This window comes from Argiope bruennichi, chromosome 6, assembly GCF_947563725.1.
Source record: "Argiope bruennichi chromosome 6, qqArgBrue1.1, whole genome shotgun sequence".
NCBI classification, from domain to species: Eukaryota; Metazoa; Arthropoda; class Arachnida; order Araneae; family Araneidae; genus Argiope; species Argiope bruennichi.
The window spans coordinates 10,060,781-10,083,728 of NC_079156.1; the positions used below are offsets into that span (position 1 = coordinate 10,060,781).

General features: G+C 33.0%; 1 protein-coding gene across 1 annotated transcript in view; it reads left to right on the forward strand.

The window, feature by feature from the left end:
* Positions 1-22,729, forward strand: part of LOC129972618 (cytochrome P450 2J6-like) — a 37,732-nt gene extending 15,003 nt beyond the window's left edge. The window contains exons 3-8 of the mRNA XM_056086820.1: positions 7,333-7,439; positions 8,500-8,801; positions 11,360-11,478; positions 12,705-12,960; positions 14,134-14,321; positions 21,196-22,729. Coding sequence (XP_055942795.1) covers positions 7,333-7,439; positions 8,500-8,801; positions 11,360-11,478; positions 12,705-12,960; positions 14,134-14,321; positions 21,196-21,374 — 1,151 coding nt within the window. The 3' untranslated portion in view covers positions 21,375-22,729. The remainder of the gene's footprint in view (positions 1-7,332; positions 7,440-8,499; positions 8,802-11,359; positions 11,479-12,704; positions 12,961-14,133; positions 14,322-21,195) is intronic.
* The last annotated feature ends 219 nt before the right edge of the window (positions 22,730-22,948 follow it).

Here is a 22,948-nt window from a genome sequence, read left to right on the forward strand (position 1 = left end):
CATTGTGAGAGACATCTTCCATCTATTTCAATTTAATAATTTCTCTCCATGTAAGAAACTAATGAATGATGGACGAAACAATGGATGATGAAATATGAAAAAGCGTTGGGATTTTAAAGTCTAGTTCTTCTCACGAGTCTTCAGGCTAGACGCGTATGAAGTGCAACTGATTTTTTATCTCAATGAGAAAATAAATTCAAAAGTAAATAATTTGTAAAAAAAATGCATTTACCAAATTATATTGCTTTTTTTGTATATATATATATACAGGGTGTTGCTGAATTCAACCGACAAACTCAGAGGGGTGATAGTAGGCATCAAGAGGATCAAGAATCACCATACAACATGAGGTCCCAAACGATGTTTAGGGGGTAAAAATCGCAAAAATATAGGGAGTCGGAAAACTGTTGGAAACTGTAAAAAATTAATAAAAAAAATAACAAATGGTGTTTCAAATATGATTTTTTTTAAGTGAAAGCACATTCTTAAAGGCTGTTTTTCATGTAAGTAACATGCCGATTTGATGAACCAGGGGGTCGTAAATTATTGAAAACGAAAAAATAGTTTAGAACCCTTATCTTCAAAAATATTAAAACTTTATGAAAAATAAAAGCTTGAAAATATAAAGAATTTTATACTCTTTAATTTCATATAAGTCTGTTGTATGAAAACTGAGGAGGTTTTAAGATATTCAAGAAAAACTAAAATGTTTGCAGAGAAACATCACTGCAACATCAGCACCGATGTTTAGAGAGTGTATTGCCAAATTCGAAAGGTAAATTTAGAGAAGTGATAGTAAGCATTAAGGAGATGAAAAATTGTCATACAACATAGGGTCGTAGGAGACGTTTATTCTGTGAAAATCGCAAAAACAGACATCGAAGAGACAATTAGCCTGGCGAAGAGAATAGCCCTATGAATGCGAGGATTTGGAACAAGGTAGTCGGGAAGAAGAAGCTTTCTGGTGTGTAAATTTTCCAAGCGTTCGAGGAATATAAAAGCAGCGAGCATTGCAGAATAAATGGTTTGATGAGTATAAAAGCAGCTTGTATTCATTAAAGAGCAGTGCAGAATTGATAGTCCACAAGTTTCATACGAAAACAACATGTTAGATTTCACGAATGACGAATATTCGGATATGCATTTAATTTACGGCCGAGCGGATGGTAATGGACGCCTAGCACAAAGAATATACCAAGAGCAATATCCAAGTAGGCGTTGTCCACACCACAGTAATACACCTTTGCAAATATTGATCGACTATTGCTGGAGACAGGATCCTTCAAAATAACGAGGCCAAATGCAGGGTAAGAACACAGTGTGCGCACACCTGAAACAGAAAACCGAGTTTTGCAGCGCTTTGCCGATACCCATACGATACTTCTCTAAATTTAACTTTCGAATTTTGCAATACCTTCTGTAAACATCGGTGCCGATGTTGCAGCGATGTTTACTGGCAAAAATTTTAGTTTTTCTTGAATATTTTAAAAACTCCTCAATTTTCACACTACAGACTTATATCAAATTAAAGAGTATAAAATTCCTTATATTTTCAAGCCTTTATTTTTCTTAAAGTTTTAATATTTTTTGAAGATAATGGTTCAAAACTACTTTTTCGTTTTCAATAATTTACGCCCCCCGGTTCATCAAATCGGCATGTTACTTACATGAAAAATAGCCTTTAAGAATGTACTTTCACTTTAAAACAATCATATTTGAAACACCATTTATTATTTTTGTTATTAATTTTTTACAGTTTCCAACAGTTTTCCGACTCCCTATATTTTTGCGATTTTCACTCCCTAAACGTCGTCTGGGACCCCATGTTGTATGGTGATTCTTTATCCTCTTGATGCCTATTATCATCCCTCTGAGTCTGTCGGTCGAATTCAGATACACCCTATATATATATATATATATATATATATATATATATATATTCACCTAAACATATGATTTAAAGACAGGATTAAATAAAATCTATAGTTAGCAGTAACGAAAAAAAAAAATTCCTACTTTCAACCTCGTGTATAAAAAGTTAATTTAACATAAAATTTTGTGATGTGGGCAGAATGGACCAGTTTCCAAAGAAATTAAAAACGAATTCCCTGCAAACAGCAGGCCGCTGTGGCCGGATGGTAAGGTTTTGGCTTCGGAAATGAAAAGTGTCAGGTTTGAATGCCGATTTCACCGAAGAACTGTCGTGTAAGTGGGCCTGGTACACGTTAAATTCGGACCAAACGTCCTCCCGCTGGTGTGGTGGGGAAGTTTGGGTAGGGGGCCAGCTCAGGTGTTGTCCTCGTCATCTGACAGCGATTTAGAATTGCGAGGTCCATCCCAAAATAACCCTAGTATTTCTTTAAAATAACGGGACGTTAATAAAACCAAACCAAACTTAAACCCTGCAAACAGCAATGCTGGATTTAAAGAGAGAATTTACACTATTTCTGAAATCTGAATAATAGATATCTTTGTAGCCTCCTCCAACAAGATAGGAAATGAAATTATAATGTTTTTTGTAAGCTTGTGTCTAACGAAATTTGAAGCCAAAGGACTATTAGAAATTATTAACTGATTTGTTTGCACGATATTTCTGAAAATGTACTCTGCTCTAAAAATGTATTGCAGAGTTCATTTGAATTTCTTTTTCCTGAAAGCTGTGGCCAGATCAGCGCTGAACGTAGTAAGAATTTTATTTTCTACAAGATGTTGAGAAAATAGAGAAAAGATAACCATTGCAGTTGTTTCATCATAATTTTTTTCTGACTATTTAGGCAAAATTCAAATTATTTCCTGTTTGGTCTTGATTAAATTAGTTGCAGATTGTATTTCAAAACAAAGAATTTTAATTTTCAAAATTATTTCTAGAAGCTGCGACGAACACAATAAAAATTTTCTCTAAGATATTGAAAAAATAAAGAAAAAGTAACGTGTGTCATTATTTCTTTATAATTTTGACTATCCACTTCTAGGCACAATGGAAGCTACTTCCTTTTGGTCTTGATTAAGTTAGCAAATTGTTTTTAAAATCTGGAAATTTTATTCTCAAAATGAATAAGTTGGTATTGCTTGAACAATAAATATTATAAAGATTAATATCTCCGAAATGTGGATATACGGATGACTCAATTATTTACAACGAATTTTAATAAGCAACTGGCAAAGTCAATCGTATGTATAAAAATAATCACCTTACCGGATTCTGGAGTACATTATTCTCAAAGGAAATAGCTTCATTATTGGCATCAATATCTGTCATGAAGTAAGAAGGTGCATGGATTTGTAACTTCGGAAGGAAGGTTGATTTAAAATGTTCATTGTCACATCATGTTCAACAACCTGAAATGAGTCATTGTGGCTGTTTCTCCGCAATTTATTGTCCTATGTAATCGAATGTCCAGATCAGTTCTGCTCCCAACTAATTCGGACGATTGCAGTTCAGCTGTAAAGAGAAGCAGTTGTCATATAAAAACTTTTAATTAGGAATATGACTATGTTTAAATCATACAAAGAGAGCCAATTAAAAATTGCACCCGTTTTCTCTGCCTGTCTTAAACTGTTAGTTTCACTTTTTGAACTGTTTATTTTTAGTGTTCCAACTAAAATGGTTTTAGCTTCGTCTTATTTGCGTTTCTCAATACTTCATTTTTAAAATCAACTCAAGAAAAAAACAATTTATAATAACAGCAATTAAAAGGTAACAAAATGAATTTTAAAAGTAATACATTAAAATGTATTCTTTTCTACAATACTGATCCATGTAAGAATTTTGAAATTAATAAAAGACATATTTTTATGCATTTGTTCGTCTCATTCTTTATGAAATATCTTGCTCGTTGCTCAGTTAAAAAAAAAATGGCGTCTACAAAGAAAAAAAAACTTTTTGACCCTAATGGGTATAGATTATTGGAGTAACTGATGAGTATCTTCTTAGAAGATGTTGTTATTAGCACCCCCCCCCCCCCGCCGAGGATAGAAGAGCACTACAGAGCATTGATTTTGCCACAGCTCTTGTGGAACCGTTGATCATCTCGATGAAAATCTGTTTAAAATGATAAATCTAGGAACTGCAAGAAAGATGAGATAATGGATGGCCTTCGGGCAACGGGATTCAATCAATGGATGAAGCGACGACTCATTTCGCGCGCGAAACCATCCATTTCCGTGTTTCACTGCCTTTCATTTTATCCCAAAGAGCAGAGTCAGAGGAAGATGGGAAAATAATTGCCGAGAAAAAGTACATGATTAATCTAGGAGCTTAATAAGCTTAACAATGCTACAGTGAAATAGAAATGGCTATTTGAAATAAATATAATATCGCTTATGAATTAATTATTCTGTGAAGTAATTTATGAAAACCATCTATTATAATAGTTCTTATAGCAATTACTTGGGAATATGTGTGAGATATTACAACGTGAAAGCTAGAAGCTTGAGAATTTGAATCTAGCGAAGATTTTTTTTACTAATCAGCATTCTATCTCCACCACGCAGAAGAGAATGTATCAAAATACAGAATTTTGAGGAAAGTAAAAATAGATAAATTAAGAAATATTCTGTTCGGTAATGCAATGAATTGTTTCAGCGCTAACACTGATTCACACATTTTGCGCACAAGAAAGAATACCGATAATAATGAGGTTTTCGTTGTGAAATGGTCAGACAAAATTTTCTATCAACTGCATCTTAATTTTCTTTGTCTATGATAGATTTCAAATAGCATTGCCAGTATCAGACAATAAGTTCCGAGATGATTTTAAGGGGTTCTTTTGATAACAAAGAGCATCAGGAACGATGTTTAAAATAAGAAAAAAGGTTGTTCTTTTTATGCGCTCGAGATGCGGATTTTCTGGAAAATAGCATGCAAGGCATTTTTTTTTTTTGGCAATTTGATTTTTAAGCGATACGGTAATCAATATTAATTCCTGAAAGCTACAGTCATAAAGTTTGAAGGGAAAAACCCCTCAAAAGTCTGTGTAATTTTGAAATCAATGCAAAAGCATTTTTTAATGTGATTTTTAGTCCCTCGAAAAAGAATCAATTTCATATTATTCATTTTATTATTGATTTTACATGAAAAGCATTAAAAATCAACATACAGCAAAAACAAGTTAGAAAGAATATAAAAAAACAAATCGGAGATTGATAAAAAAAAAAACTGAAGAATGAAAAACAAGAAAAAAAATCAGAAAATATCGAAATTTAATTATAGCACAAGCGCTATAAATGCAAAATATGTTAGAAATGCTGTGAAAATAAATTAAAAATCAAGGACAAATGGAGATAATGCAGTTAAAACTCTTATTGCTTCACCAGGAAACGAAATCAAAGCGAGCCGTATAAAAATGTAACTTTTACTTCAGATGTATTGGCCAATAAAGCAAAAATATACTGTTTACATCTCGAACATTATGATAGATCAATAGAAGAGAGAATCAAAGATTGAAGAAATCAAAAGCAAAGTATTCATTTCTAAGACTGGAATAAGTATGCAATAATTTTACTGCAAGTTTTTAAAATAATTCATTATTTTCTATTCAGTTAAATCACTTTCGATTTGAACAGGTTTTCCACTCCTCTCTGGATATAATACCTGCAAGTTTCACTTTCTTAAATATCAGCTTTCATCCCAATCAACTTAATCGGCTCACTTAATTCACTTAATCGGCTTTCACCCCAATCAATGGTAAAATGTTCGATTACAAATTAAAATGAGTTCATTTTAAGACAGCGCACACTCTTAAACAGAAATCCGATTACGAATCTATGGCACTCCACTCCTCTAGAGAATACTCTGCAATCAGAGAATATCCTGCAAGCGAGAACAAACAAGTTTGCTTTACATTAAATTTTTTTTCACATGTTTTAAAATACAAAATTACAAAATTCAAAAACTATTCCTATTCAAATTGTAATATTGTGTAGCATTGTCATTTTAATCTCATTTTTTTTGACGCGACTTATTTAAAGGTGAAATGGAAGTAGTCATCATTTGCTCAAATTATTTGCAGTCTAACCGGCATCCTGGCTTAGCGCGTCTTCCCCATGACCTGGGTGTCCCGGGTTCGAGTCCTGGTTTCGGCATGGTTGTTCGTCCTGTGTTCCATCTGTGAAGTAGAAAGAACCCCCTTGTAAAAACGGTTGTGAAAGCTAGTGTGTGAATGTCATCTTCATATGAGCTAGACGTCAGCCCTCTGCCCTCGGGTGCTCAGGGATCTTTCCTTCAGAAGTTACTTCCCTCCCATCCTCTTTCCGTTGTAAAGCGGGCACGACATCATCATTTACGATCTAAGATTGTCTAATATTAAAATTTTTATCAAATTTAAAAATAACTTCTAAACAAATAAAATAAAGTACATATAAAAAGATTAATAATTTATTTTGTCGCTTTGAATTTCTTCCAAGTCGTGTTTTGTCCAGGAGATTTAAAAAATTAGAATGTCCGTTTCACTTCATATAATTATCTTCTACAACATTTGGAAAGTAATCCCCCTTCCTTTTCAATTGTTTATTTATTTTTTTCCTTTCTTTCGGTTCCCCTTTTTGCTTTAGAACCAAGAAAATGAAAAGGGGGAGTTGGTTTCGATTTTTTTTGGTGCAACAGCCATTCTTGCACATACGGAGTGAGAAAGAGCAGAGAGAGAGAAAGACACTCAAATATTTATTTTAATAATAAAAATTAATCCTAAAAGAGAATGATAAAAAAAAGTTAGAAACAATTATTCATATCACTATTTTATTTAACATAATCTGTTAAGAATGATAATAAAATAAAAGCAGTTTTCAAAAATTATATATGTAAATCCACATTATAAAAAATAGCATTAGAAAAGAATTCTTTCTTTTATTCGGTATAATGTTTTGTCTTATTTATTTTTCTTTCTTATGTTAGATTTTTTTCCCAACTCTTCAAAACCTCCGCAAATATTTGGATTCTACTCGATGACTTTAACCTCCGTTCTCTCTTTTTTACAATTTCTTCATCTATCTAATTTTTTAAAAATTAAATGCCTCTTTTGTCTATTCTTATAAACTTGTTTCGTCAGTGAGTTATTTTTCAAACCTATGTGAAAAACAGATTGCTCTTCCCATCCTTTCTCTCTCTTTTGGAAAAAATGGCTATAGAGGTGAAGCCGATTTCGGAAAATAAATGGAAGCGTGTCCTGAGAATGTATTATGGTAAATCATTTCATGCATTCCAGTTTCCAGGAGGTTAATGTAACTAAATTAAACTAAACACAAATTTAACATGCAGAATGTTGATGAATCAAATTATTTTCATAACAAAATATTTTCTCTTCTTTTCATTGTCACCTTTTCTGCTCCTTGCAGGTTTCAGCGTCAGCAACGGCGTCGTCTGGAGAGAGCAGAAAAACTTCGCTTTGCACGTCATGCGAGATCTGGGATTTGGAAAAACGAGAATGGAAGTGCACATCAAGGTAAACGGCTCTTTTACAGCATTTATGATAACAAAGACGATTCACATCAAAATCTAATTTTCTTTCCATTTTTCAGTGCTTGTCAGTCATTAAAATGCTGAAAATCTAGAATAAATTTTGTATTTACATCCGGGGTTCAAATTTTTTTTTTCAGTTTGAAAGAATTTTGTAGAAATTTTGAATTGGGAAAATAAAGTTCCCAGAAAATAATCCATCTTTTAAAAAAAATTAAATAGAAGATATATGTCTTCAGTTTGTCTAATTTCAAAAAGAAAAAATATGGAAGATATATTTTAAAAAGGAAGAAGTGAGAAACGGAAAGAAAAATTCTAACGCATTAAATTTTACCTTTTCTAAGAACAGAAAAATTCATTTAATATTTCAGTTACAAATTCATTAACTTATGCACAGGATTCCCTCTACCCATTTCAAGAATCGAGATTTTAGAATGTGTATCTTATTATTATTTTTTTTTTCTGTAAGAATTATTTGGAATAGGGCTTACGAAAATTTCCTTCTACAGGTTCGAAGACGATTATATTGATCACTATATGTATCTCCATAAGCAAATTTGGCTACATTTTTGACAATTTTTAACAATATGAAAAGAATTAGAAGTCATTTATATAAACTGAATGACTACTTCTAACCAAACAGAATACAATTCCTCTCGGATTTTTTCTGGCTTTTTTTGAATAATCTAAGAATGAATATGCAGTCACCTCTCCTCAGTCCGTCTCTTCCAGCAGTCTAATGTTTCCAAAAGGAAAACGAATCGTAGTCATTGACTTTGGGATGACGTAATTAATAGGTCGCTGCTCAGATTTTGAATTAGATTTTATAACATATATCATAAATAAATATGAATACTTTGTATGATTTTACAGATTTTTTTGCAACACACACACGCTTCTGCTAGTAAATCACAATTTTTTTAAAAACGATCTCCATTAATTCTCCATTTTATTGATTTAATAACTTCAAAATTATTTGCAGATCATTGTAGTTTTCTGTACAGTCTCATTAAAAAGGTTTATTGATTACAAACATTTCAATGCAGGAAGAAATTGCTCATCTGTTGTCCGAGTTAGAAGAATTCGAAGGGCGTCCAGCCAATGTCCGACGGTACTTGGCACCCAGCACATCCAACAATATTTCGGCCCTCATTTTCGGTCGACGATTGGACTACCACGACCCGATGCGAGTGCAGCTGGACGAAGTCATCACGGAGCTAATCCGCTTCTTCAGGCCCACCAGCCTGCATGCCTGGTTCCCCGGCATCAAAACCATCCTCTTCAAACTCAAATTGTTCGACTACGACAAGCTGGAGTACGCCATCAAGCATCTCCTCCAGTTCATAGCGTGAGTCACATCTCATTATTGTTATTAATGCACTTTGGAAGAATGAGGAAGATACAAATGTGAGTCACATCAATAATGAACCACATCTCATATTGTTATTAACGCAAATGTGGATCACATCAATAATGAGTCACATCTCATTATTGTTATTAACGCAAATGTGAATCACATCAATAATGAGTCACATCTTGTTATTGTTATTAATGCAAATGTGAATCACATCAATAATGAGTCACATCCTGCCATTCATATTAATGCTAATGTGAATCACATCTATAATGAGTCACATCTCATCATTGTTATTAATGCACTTTGGAAGAATGAGGAGATGCAAATGCGAATCACATCAATGCAAATGTGAATCAAGAAAGAATGGGGAAAGGAAGCAGAGAAATCAGTGGGAGTTATAACTACTCATCTTTGTCGTAACTAACACAAAATAACGTGTTTTGTGTTTTCTATAATGAGAAACAGATTACGGACTTTAAGTGTCTTTCTTTCCATCGATTAGGTTCAAAATTTGATTTGATTTTGCAATGGTGCTGGCGAGATTCACACTAAATTTCATTTACCTAAATAATTGAATTGCTATTGCATTCACTTCGTCTTTGAATTATTGTATTTACATATTCGTAAATGTGCAGAGACAGACGATCACCAGCTTTGACGAATTTTTTTCAACACATCGATCTACAATTCCAGTGACAAATATAAATGCTTGATTCCATCTTTCTAATTCTTTCCACGCACTGCAACATTCCATCCTCTTCTTCCTTTATTTGTTTATTTTTACTCATTTGTGATTCAAAACTATAGAATATTTAAGATTCTTTTGTGTGTATGTGTGTTTTATTTTTTTCTTCTTTGATTTGTTTGCCATTCCGCCACCAAATTACCTGCGAATACATTGATTTTTGGTTTGTTCCTCTTGCTTGCCCAACTGATTTAAACAATCTAATTTAGACTGACCTTTGTGGTCCAGTCTAAGCAATTTTTAGACTAAAAAAACCCAAACAAACAAAAAATCTTATTTTTAAGTTGTTTAAAAAATTGCTATAATAAATTATATCCAAAAGCAATCTTCTGTGATTCTCCTATTTTGTAATTGTACATCGTCAGAAAAGATTAATTCTTACTTTTTACTTTAAAATAACGTAAAACTATTACTTTTTGTTCAAAAAAAAAACTTTCAAGATATTTAAATATTTAACATAATTAATGATATTTAAATTTAAATATTTGTTCTCTAACTGCAAAACGTTGTGCTTTCTGTTATACCAAACTATAATTTGCCTATATTGTAGTACAAATATTTAATAAAATACAAATTATGATACCAGTCCAACTAAAACAACCCCTTCTGCGTTATTTTTTTCTACTCTAACAGTGAAAAAATAGGAATTTATTAAATTCGGGGAAGAAATATTTTGCTCCCTGATTTTTTCCCCTTTCCCAGCATTCGTTGTTTAGTTAATGGCACATCAGTTTCGTTGTTTAACTTAAAGTTAAGCTGAGAATTTCTTCTCCGTTGACGATGAACTTGTCTAATACACATTCGGCAGATCTCCGGCTGATTTATCCGGCCGGTTTCGATTTTCCGAGTCAACAAAGTCTCCAAGGAGGCCTAATCAGACGATTTCGAGCTTAATGCTGAACTAACATTTAATCAACCTTCCTTGGAAGGGAGAAAAGGCAAACTTTCCCTCTCCATCGAAATGTTGAGGGGGGGGGGGCTTTCGGTGGGATCTCTCTGTGCAGTGTAAAGATAATTTGCATTTCAATTTCAGGTTAGACATTCGGCAAGACCTCCCTTAGAACTTTCCTTGCACGTGCACACCTGAAACATTTATTGCGCGAAAGTCATCTGCATTGGCTTTAACCACTCTTCATTTCTCGTGTTATTTCTTTGACTCCATTTCTTATATACAAATAAAAATCCTTGGAATCGACAAAAAATTCGACATCGAGTTTTATAAAAACGACATCGAGTTTTATTGAAGTATAAAACGAGTTTTATAATTCAAAATCAATAAATTAAATTCAGTGAGCACATGAAATTTTTACTCATTTTCAATTAATTCAACTCGTTTCAAGTTTACAAAAATGGCAGTAAACAGTCGATTTTCACTTACTTCTAGGTGTATTAGAATTTCGGACTTTTAAGCACTTTGAGAACATTAAAATAATGCATCATTCTTAATAACGGTACATTATTTTAATATTTTTAAAATCTAATTTTCTATTAATCGATTCATTTAATTAATTATTGGCTCCATTCGAATGATGCCACCATGGTAATTATCTAGGAAAAAGGATTTCAATGTTTCATAATATTCATAACAATAAATAATATATTAAATATAAAAAAAAGCAAAAAGTAATTAAATTAACATAATTTCATAATAAGTTAGTTACATAATTTCTATTTCTAATATAGTGGTAAAATTGTATTTTTAAAAGCTGTTTTTATTTTTGCTTGTTCCAATATTTCTTAGATGGTTTCCAATATCGCATTTTTAGTAGTTTAATCCAATTTCACCGCATTTTTTTATTGATAGGAAAGAAATAGACGAGCACGAGTCCACTCTAGATTCGAACAACATCCGGGACTACATGGACGGCTTTTTGCTGCAGATGAAGCAACGAGAGTACAGAGATCCCAACACATCCTTCACAAGTAATTCGCTTCTTTTGCATTAATGTTAGAAATATTTTTTATTCGAAAACTATTTGGCAAAATGTTTATCTAAATTTGACCCGGAATCCCAGCATAATAAACTCGTATTCAATGAGAGAACATAAATAACTGACAGTAATGCTTGTTATTTGAATTTTTCTTTAATCTGTAGTCTAATGAGAAATTAATTTATTAATTATAAAGTTTTAAAATTTTGTTAAAAATTACATAATTTCGAAAACTATGCTCATTAATAGTGTAATAATTATTACGATAATGAGAACAGCTTCCGGCACTTCTTTCAGGCCCCTTAATGTTAACTCTATTATCAAAACGATTAAAAAAATCATTCATAAAAGGAGAAGTGAACATAAATTCATAAATAAATTATACATAGAATTGTAAAAATTATTCCCCACATATTGAAATCTTTTATACAGGTGTTAAAGTTCAGCATTTTTCTTTCTGAATATCAATTTTCATTCCGATCATTGTGGGCAGTTCTTTTTCTTTCTTGATCATGCTTCATACAGGGGTTCAATAGATGACAATGAGACGTATTTTTTCAAATCTTACATTCACTGTCAACAACTACAAATTCTCAGTGACATTTGTTGCCCGAAAATAAAAATCGTTCGTGAAAAATGTTGCTGTCCTGCCTTTTCGCAGTCCAGACTGTTTCTAAATTTATCATACAATGCATTGTCAGTCAACAACAAAAAAAAAGTCTAAACATTTTCATTCCCTCTCGCATGTTTTCTATCAAATAAGCCATAATAAGTTAAAATATCCTCTCTTATTAGCACAAATTGCTCGACAAATTTTTTTTTCCAATACTTTGAAGATATTGGGAGCATTTAGAACATCATAGATGTCGTATCATATTTTCCACTAAAGGAATCTGATATTTTAGTGATCTGAATACCTTTAACCACTTGCGGGGGAAGGAAATTCACAGGTGCGCGTGTTAAACCAATCCACTGTAACTCACAGCGAGGTTTCACAAATTATCAGATACTTTATAGAAATAGGAAAAAGATCTAAGATTGTGCAACAACCTTAATTGGTAGATTGCGAACATCAATTTTACTTCTGTGGCAATTGCCTATTGATCTGTGCAGTACGCCTTTGGTGATTCTGTGACAAAAGCATCTGGATGTGCTTGGCATATCCTTCCACTGCAAGAGATTAACTGAAACATTAATCTCTGCGCATTTTTTCTGCAGAGGCGATGTTAAAGGGCAACTCCCCCTCTCTGATTGGAGCCGGCAGCACTACAGTCCGGGCCACGATGGAATGGTCGATGTTGTCCATGGCCGAGTTCCAAGACGTCCAGGCAAGGATACATGCCGAAATCGACGAAGTGATTGGCCGCGAGAGGACCCCGGAATGGGCTGATCACATCAAGATGCCCTTCACAGAAGCGGTGCTTATGGAAATCCAGAGATGGAAGACAGTCGTCCCCATCAACCTCCTGAGATAGTAAGATTTTTTTCACTCTTGTTAGACGCTTTTATTTAATTCAAATTGTTTCAAGTGTGTAAAGATGGAATTTTGTCGTAATTTTACTACCACTCTAGTGATGCTCTAGAATTTTGAAATTTTGTACATTTGGGTGTTTTCATAAGCAATATACGACTTTAATATTTTCAGAATTTAATTATCGTTTTACAAACTGGCTGCTGCTCACGTTATTTTTACTCACATATGAGATTCATATCTGCTATCTAAATAGATTACCCCTTCTCTATGATAGTTAATAGATAGTAAAGAAGGTATCATCTAATAACAATAGAAAGTCTGTATCACAAACGTGAGTCGTCACATTGAAAATATTACTTGAAAAATTTATAAAATTTTGAATCTATGAGTACAATTTTTTTAGATGGCTTCCGTTACAATCGAATGTAATATGATAAATTCTACAATTTTTTGTAAGTCTAATCATGAATTGCTATATTAATGCTTTTAAATAAGGATTATTCTTTATCAGTGGCGTAGTTAACGATGATAAGGAAATAAGGAACCACATAAGGAGGGAGGTTATGAAGACAAAATGTTAATGAATTTATGTTACATTTAATGCTAAATAGGATGAAAGGGTGAACAAACAATGTCATGCCTTAAATGGCCTTTTGTCCTGTTAAATCATTAACGAAAAAAATCGCATGATACCCAAGGCGTGAATTAACCTCCTTACGCCAGTGTTGAAATTATGAAAATTGATATAAAAATATTGGACAATTACAATTTTTATTAATTAAATTACAACTTAACGTATGTATAGAAAAGTAATAACGAAATTATGCTTACTTTCATGTCTCTCATATTTTTGTCACAAAAAATTACTTGCTAATTTTTTTTTTCATTTTAAATAATTTACATTATATCTCTGCCTTTCTCCCTGTCCCCTATAAATTATTCAGTGGAAGATTAATCTAGGTTTATTGGTGGTTGGTAACAGAAAGCTCGACCACGAGTAAAAATTGTTTTTCAAGTATAAGGTAGCACATTTCTGTTTAGGAAAAGGACATATTTCTGTGGTCGATGTGTTTTCACGTCATTTATGGACGCCTACTCTCATGACTAATGTGAACATCTTAATCTGATGTTTTGTTTTATAATAATACAAGATATGTCTCTCTTCTCCCGCAGTACAACTGAGCCTGCGCAAGTGGCTGGCTATGACATCCCAGCCGGCATGACAACCATTGCCAACATCCACGCCATTCATAACGACCCGGACTTCTGGGAACAGCCAGAGCTCTTCAAGCCTGAGCGATTCCTATCTGAAGATGGCAAAGAGGTGGTTAAGCACGAGTGCTGGATTCCTTTCTCTCTTGGTAAGAAACTGTCTTTCCTTTCACGTCGGCTAACGCTTATTACGCGTCTGGCTTAATGTTGGACATTACAAAGTTAAGCTCGACGCTTAATATTCATTTCTGATCACATTCGTCTATTTCTAGCTTTTGAAATATCAAATAAACTTTAAAAATGCCTTTTTGGTCCTTTCCCTTACCCCAGGTAACACAACCTGTTGCATCCAATATTCAACAATATTATACAATACTACGGATATTGATAAATGTCATACAATATTATACAGTATTTGCGTGCTACTATGGACTCGTTCTCCTCAGCAGCATTGTTGCTGATTTATTGAAATTAAACAATAGTTTAAGTTTAGTTTGCATTTCTGCTCGATATCAAGTCGCCCCCTCCCATTTATATGGCTTCTTAAACTGATGACCATATATAGAGCCCTTTTTATTATAACGTTGACCTAGGTTTAAACGATAACCTAGATACCCCGCCGTCATACGGCGCTTTTCCATCAAAAGGAACTGTTATATTTGTAGTCATCCGACTTTAATTAGTATTAAATTACAACAAATGTTTACCTCTAATTTTAAAAATATTGTTAAATTAATGAGTTTCTGAGGTTTAAAACTGTTTGTCAAATAATTGATTTATATTTGATTATTTATGATAAGTTTTGGAAGGGAATGGTATTTGTTTATAGGTAAAGCAGTAGTGGTTTGTCCAATAAACACTGCATGTGCAGTGCTGCAGTAACTGCTGAAATTATTTTTAAAATTTATTTCAACTTTTTAAATTTTATTGGTTATATTTTCATATTGAAAATTCGATAAGCAATGAAAATGCTGTAAATAAATAAAAAGAAGAAGAAAAAAAACGGTAGAAAATGAATCAATAAGTATGAAATGCATAAGTTGGGGCCACTCGAGCACCAACCCTAGAATGCATCCAAATTCGCTGATTACAGAGTAGTAGGAGACGAAAGCTATAGATTTCCCCTCCCCCCATTGCAAATGGCGGTTATTTGGTTTTTCTGTTTACATCGTATGCTCGGCTATCGGCCAACTGTACATTCCATATGCCCCTCAGAGGCTCACTTACTTCAGGCGAGTACGGGTGTCCCAATCCGGAGGTACCAGGGATCTTTTTCTTCTCATGCATTGGATAATGTTTGGGTGGAACCACCCACTCGAATGGGATCTAAAAACTCATACTGATGGGGAAAAAGAATTGGAAACCATGTATATTGTTATGTAGAATGTTGTGGACTCACAGAATGACATAACAACAAAAATTACGGAGTGGGTAGTGACTGTTAGTATGGAATTAAATTCTGCGTAGACAGAAAGGGAGATTATTAATAGATCGTTATCAAGGGCATAGGCTATAAATGTAGGTTCTGAAAAAATAGAACGCTTATCAGTTTAGTAAGTTAAAGGGGAGATAGTATGCGAGTACTTTATCTGAAAGATATCAAGTTAGTAATTGCTGTACTTGATACACAGATAGTTTGAGATAACTGAGTGATTAATAAAGCTTAGATTGAGACTTTTAGACTACGGTTGTAGTAAAAGAATCTTCTTGAGGTGTGTTGCCTTGATGTTGATTATCTATTGCAGAAAGAAAGCCCAAAGTAACAATAATGGGATTAGCAAGAAACAGAATATCTTCTTTAGATATTTGATGCACAGATTGGGGGAATAATTTTTTTTCACTGAGACAGAATTAGTAGGAGTGATTACAGTACTGATCGGTTGATGGAGCGCATGTTCGAGAATTATTAATAAAGTGAAAGTAACATCTAGGAAGTTGAATTTGGAAAACAATGGCCTGATGCACCTACAAATAAAAAGGACACAAAGACCCATGTAGATGGGTAATGTTTAATTTTGTAAAGGGAATTTAAAGGCTATTCTCAACCTCGGTGTGAGGTTCCTGAGTAAAACAATTGTGAAAGTTTTCGGTGGGGAGAGAGCAGGTTAGCTCTAATAGTTCTATGCTTGATAGGTACGGAGAAATTAGTTTGAGAGTTTGGTGTGGAGCATAAGTTGGATAACTAAGGAGATTATGATAACAACTGTTTAGAGTGTTTAGTGTTAGTGTTAATTGTTTAGAGTGTAACTGTTAGTTATTAGGAACATATGGAAAGTAAAAATGGGCTAAGTTATGCAGGACCCAGGTCTCGGTTTTCCAGGATGCAAGGTAAAGGGGAGATGTTGGCGGCCGGGTTTCAACTGACGCTCGTGGCTGGAGGCAGCCGTCGCGAAAATGAAAGCAACTAACAGAGAATTGTTTCGATATAGTATGCTTATGGAGAAAGAGGAGGGTCGTCCACTCCAAAGAGACTATTATAGAAAATTGACTGTCAACGTTGATGAATAGTGAATGAACACACCTGCCTGTCCCACTAACACTATTTATACAGCTTTGTTCTGTGGCAATGGGGTGGCTGACTGTAGGAAAAATGTACTCCCCATATATGCACACTTGACTTTTTTTTGCGTAATTCCTAAGCAAGGCTCATCTTTGATAATTCTTTTTTCTAATCAGACATTATTTGTATCTGGCCTCACTTTCATGCTTTCCTTACATAAACTCATCTGTTTTATTACACAGCCGTTTTCTTCCATTAGAAATAGCTTGTGGAAAATAATATAAGTCAAAACACTCAACTGACTGTGACTAGACATCTGATCCAAATGTTCACGAACACATTTCCCATAAAGCGGAGGTGCCGCATCGTATTGAAACCACATATGGTGCCTGACATGTGGCATAGGGTCAAGTAATCTTGGTAGCATCTCTTGCAAAAAGATGAGATAATATGCAGATGTTAGAGGTGCTGGCAACAAGAAGGCCGCCTACTACACCAGCCCAAACATGCACTGAAAAGCGATGTTGGGCAGCATGTGGTCTCATGCCGTGGGGGATTCTCGTTAGCCCATAGATGCACATTGTAGTGGTTGAACACATCATATAGCGTGAAGTAAGCCTCAGCCGTAAATAAAATGTAGGCTGGAAAATACGCTTCTTGGTGACGTTGTTTGAGACACCACCCTGCAAAGCGCTCACGCGCAGGATAATCTGTAGGAAGCAGTGATGGTGTTCTTTGAAGATGGCATTGGGTGTAAACCTTCAAGTTGCAAAACACGATGAACACTACTCCAAGATTCTCCAACGGCAACAGCGACAGTTCGAATGATGGAACTCGGATTCCTTCGAACGGTATCTAACACATTTTGTCCTATGCCTCTCACTATGCCTATTACCTCGTAATGATCCATATTCACACAAATTTTGATGCAATTAGCAAATTTCCGGTGTCTCGGAGCATCTCTCTGTGGGTATCTTTTGAGTTGCAATCTTTTTGCTGTTCGTGCATTTCCTTCTGTATATCCCTAAATCAGGTGCAATCTACCAGTTTAGGTGCATTCTGCCTCTGCAGACGATGGCAGCTGAAATAACTGCGGCAATGCAGATCTATTTCTCCAATGCTCTTGTGAACAACACCACCTAGCGCCGAACGAAGACGTTTCCGCCTATGAGTTGCTATGCAAATCTAAATCCTTGTGATGTCCCTTACCTCCCTTAAAAGCTTGTCTCAATAATCCTGGAACACCTTGTATATCCGGATTTTATCCTAAAGGAAAAGTTTTGTCTTAGATCTTCTTTTGCTTGCAATCAAAAACTAAATGAAGTCGTTAAATCAGAATTAAACATTCTAAATCTTTGAATTCTATCTGAAGGAAAAAGTGCTCCCACGTGGTTTAACACTCGGAATCTCGATATATCATTGGAACATCCACCAGTAATTTTTAAGAATGAAATGAACGTTGACGCAAAATATGCGTGTAGAAAGAAACTTGATGGGATAAAATTTTAATAACTGAATTGCTGAGGCTAATAAAACATTAGAAAAACAGTTAAATTTGTTTAATGATCAAAATACATTTAAAACTAGAGAAAAACAGATCGGACCTTTTTTCTTTATCGCTGTGCAACAAGCCTGTGATATGGACCATCGATCAAATCACACTGAATCTTTCTCTATTTCTTAATCAATTAACTGTTTCGACTTTTTCGGAAAATGCGTATCTAAATTGCGCCGCAAAAATTTAGCGATGACGAGTATATTGGTCAAATGCAGAGTATATGAAATATGAAATTATCTTCTAATGAAATGACTTTTATTTTTTATTTCAATAATCACATTTATTTATTTAGTTAAACTAACATATATGTTTTGCATATGAACGAAAAGGAACATAAAAAATTTATTTATTATTTTAATTTGCTGTTAGAGAATGGTGTAAAAGGATTCTAATCCCGATTTTTATTACTAGGTGCTCCACTTATTGAATAATCTAAAGCAATTTATGGTTGCCCAATTGCTTCTGAGATGACTAATACAACACAGCGATACATTTAAGAAAAACAATTCATATTATTTGCGTTTTTTTTTTTTTTGATAATAATTATTAATTATCTGTTATTAGTTTCTTTGATTTCGACTTGGGCTCAAAATATATTAAACATCTTGAAATTGACGAATATTTTGATTTTTTTTACTAAAATTGTAATTGAAACTGCAAATGGTCTCTACTTATTTTTCGTAACGAATAAACTCGTCATATCGCAAAATGTTTTACTTTTTCCATGAAGAGTACACTCGTAAAAACAGTTAAGTGGTTAACTAAAATTAGAGAACAGATCATTTTATTTGAGAATAAATGTGAATTATAAGCTTGAATCAAATGGCATCAGCTGAGCCAACGATTCCAGAAGTCTATTTTTACAAGCTCAATGCTTACATGAATTATAAGCATTGCTCGGATTTTTTTTACTTTGATATAAAGGCAATTTTATGCCAAAATAAATGATATTCGTAAGAAGAGGTTTACTATAGTGCAATATTTTCTGTGAAGGCACTTTCATTTTCCATGGATTGAGCACATTCTGATGTGAGCGGTAATCCTTAAAGCTCTTATTTACGCCTCTTCAATCCTGTCGGAGCAGACGCGGAATCGGGGCGATAAAAGAATCAAACTGTCAAAAGAACGACCCGCCACATTTATTCCAACACATAAATTTTAATATTTATAAAGCTTTTCCGCTAGGGGGTGGGGCAGTTGAGGCATCATATATTTACGCGCATATAGGAAATGCACGGCCGACGTGTTGAAGAAAAGATTCGATTCGAAACAGGGATTTCGATTTTCTTATTATAGGCGGGGGAAAGATTTCGAAGATGATCCGAGAATTCTTCTTCATAATGGTCAACGAATTGCGAATATTGCATCCAAATAAAGAAGATCGAGGAATGGGTTAATTTTTTTCAGGAATAGAAATGAAATAATCAGATTTCTTGAAGACGCGGAAAGCTCACGCTTCAAATTAAAAATCTAACCTGAGCCAAATGATCGAGGTCTAAGAATTAATGAATGATTTCTTTTAAAAAGTGGTAAAAAGTGGTTTCTTTAATATAGTGGGTTTATTTTGATAATAAGATGTACTGACAATAGAAGTTAAATTATTGTATTCTCTCTGATATTTTTATATCTTCTTTTCTATCACTTTTCTTACCTCGATGAGGAGTGTGGGGGGTAGGGGGGATATCTTGTCCTCAGTGACTCATTTCGAATTTGATTCAATATGAAAATGAATCATTCTGGATCGTATTCCCTTCCATAAGTGAAAATAACTGCGTATGCCAATAAGCTCTGCTGAACTAGTAAATAATTTCTTAAGGAAATTTTCGAATGTAAAAAACAGGCATCATAATTTTATTAAATTTTATCTATAAATCTGTACAATAATAGATTCTGAGTTTTTCCACCAAAGTAATCGGTCACAGGTGAATTTTGAGGCTCCTTATTAATAAGTATGAGCAATTAGGAATTTAAAACTCTAATATACGAAATTTTTACTAAACATTTTTTTTTCATCTTTACTAGACCACAATGATACTCATAGTAGGTCGCGAGTTTGCTACATTTGCTCGACACATTGGGTAAAATCAAAACACATTTGGGTTTGAATTTAATAGTCATGTTAATTTTAAAACAAACTTACACTGAGAATTTATTAATATTGTATGTAAATGCTTATTTATTATCTTATATATACTTACAAATTAAATTTTATATAGAATTTAAAGAAACTTTGAATAACTGTATACTATTTATAACAAAAGTTTATAATGATTTTTCTTTAGGTGTTAATATTTAACATTACATTAAATAATACTAGCCGAATTCGGCGCCAAGCTGTTCGCCAACCACATTGATAACACTCATTTAGTAATGTTACCCAACTTTGATGCGCTTCATTTTATAATACCAAATGAAAATATTATTTTAAATAACATGGAACAACTATAAGTGGAGCACATTGATTCGTTTTCTATATAAACAAAGTGACGAAATTAATTGCTGAAATCGGTCCAGTTTTTGAAGCTGGGAATGTAACTCTTTTTTTTTTTATTTTTTTTTTTTTTATTCGCGATCTCACCAGAAAAAGGGATAGAGATTGTGAGAACGAGAAGGACATTGATGGCATATCTAAGGATCATGAGAGTTTATATGAAATATAAAACTGCGAAATCGAGTACGTGTTTGTGGATGGGGGACTTGTCGATTACTTCAGATTCAAAGAATTATCTAGCTAGTTTTTTACAGTAATAACTTTCGAATAACATTAATATATTCGACAATAAATCCTTTAAATGTAATTAATTTAAGATTAATTAGAATTATTAAATTGTTTATGCTTTTCAAACTTCACCGCCCATAGGGCGATATAGTATTCTCTAATGATATATCTTTTATATATATATATCTGTGGTGTATCTTTTTTCCTTATGAGAGGTTTCCTCATTTTTTAACATATTTTTTTTAGGTAAGAGAGCTTGTCCAGGAGAAACCTTGGCCAATGTGGAGCTATTTTTGTATTTTACGAGTTTGTTGCAAAAATTTCATATCGTGTTTCCGGAAGGAAAAAGGCACAACTTCCAAGGTCGGGTGGGCGCAACTTTTGAGCCCCTGCCCTACGAACTGTGCATGATACCCAGGAAATAATTATGCTCTTTTAATATTTTTGTTTTACTACACTTTCAAAATTTATGCGTGAAATTATTTCCTCATTTCAGTGTGCTGTATTTTTTAAAATTGCAGAATGAGTTGCAATATATAATTTTTTTTTCATTTCTTTGTACATAAATTTGCTTTTAATGTATATCCATTAAAGAACGACATCATAAATGTATCCATTGTGTTTATAATACATATTTGATGTTATTAGTATAATCAGAACTAATTGATTATTTTATTTAATAAAGTCTGTAGAGTTTAGAAAATTGTATTTTAAGAAAAATACTGTAATACAACAGCTATTTTTACAGACAAATAATGGATATTGGTGGAAAAGATTACCTGAATTGTTAAATAATTTTAAAAAAAACTTTATGTGGTTCAATGTGACTGAAATGCATGCATCTTTCGACATAATCGGATGAGAGTGTAAAAGGTGATTTTTTTTTCTTTTACAAAATGGCATATTTTCTAAATCTTTTCCATCTTATTTTATCTAAGTATTGAATTTGTGAATGATTTTAAAAGTAAACTTCATTTACAAATTTTCAAATCCCAAGCAAAATTTTGTAACCGATCCCTCATGTCCGTCTCAGTTATAGTTTTATTTTTTAAAAATTATCTAAAACCTTTATCTTAAACTTTAATCATCTTTAAGTTTTAAAAACACCTTTTTCTTTTATTTTACACCCATTATAAATTGATCCAAAATACATTTTTTTTACCGGGATCATTTTACATTATTAATTCATGTTTAAATAAATCAATATGAAAATTTGTTCACTCTTTCTTCGGCGTCACTTCTGAATAATGGTCTTCTGCAATTTCTCAACATAATGAATGTATTATCGCATGCAAAACTTTTTCAATTTCTGTTATTGAGTATTAATAGCCTTCAGACTGAAACCTGCGGAATTAAAGAGTTCATTTCTAGATATTCATACGAAACGAAGAACCATTCTTCATTTATTGTAATTTCGTTTTATATTTATGGGGAATAAAAGTTTGAAAATAAAGCAAAGTGAAAATCAAAATTTTTATTCGGCAGTTATATAACTTAAATGTACGGATTGTTCTCACATTTTTGAACGCTTTAAAAAAACCATATGTAATCACTAGTTTTCTGAATAGTCTGAATTTCTTAGTTGTCATTTCAATGAGTTATGTTCATCAGTTATTTTATTCTTATAATGCAATGCTTAAAATTTCATTTGATTACTAATTCTTATTAAGCTGTAAAGTCATCAGTCACTCTTGTATTGTCTTTTCTATGTGTGAAGTATTTTTTATAAAGACTGTGTTCTTCATGTATTTTAATAAAGATATTTTGATCGAAATCTCAATTGCTATTGGAGTATTTTATCCATAACACATATTGGGTGCTTCTTAAAAAATGCTTTCATTTCTAGACGTTGGAAATAAAGTTTCGTTTTTTATTTCATATTTATGGTACTTATTTTTATATTGTTGTACCAAGAGCTCCCAAACTTTTAAACTTTGCGATCCATTTTTTACAAACCAAATCTACAATGACTCACTTCATATTCAGGACACTGAATTCT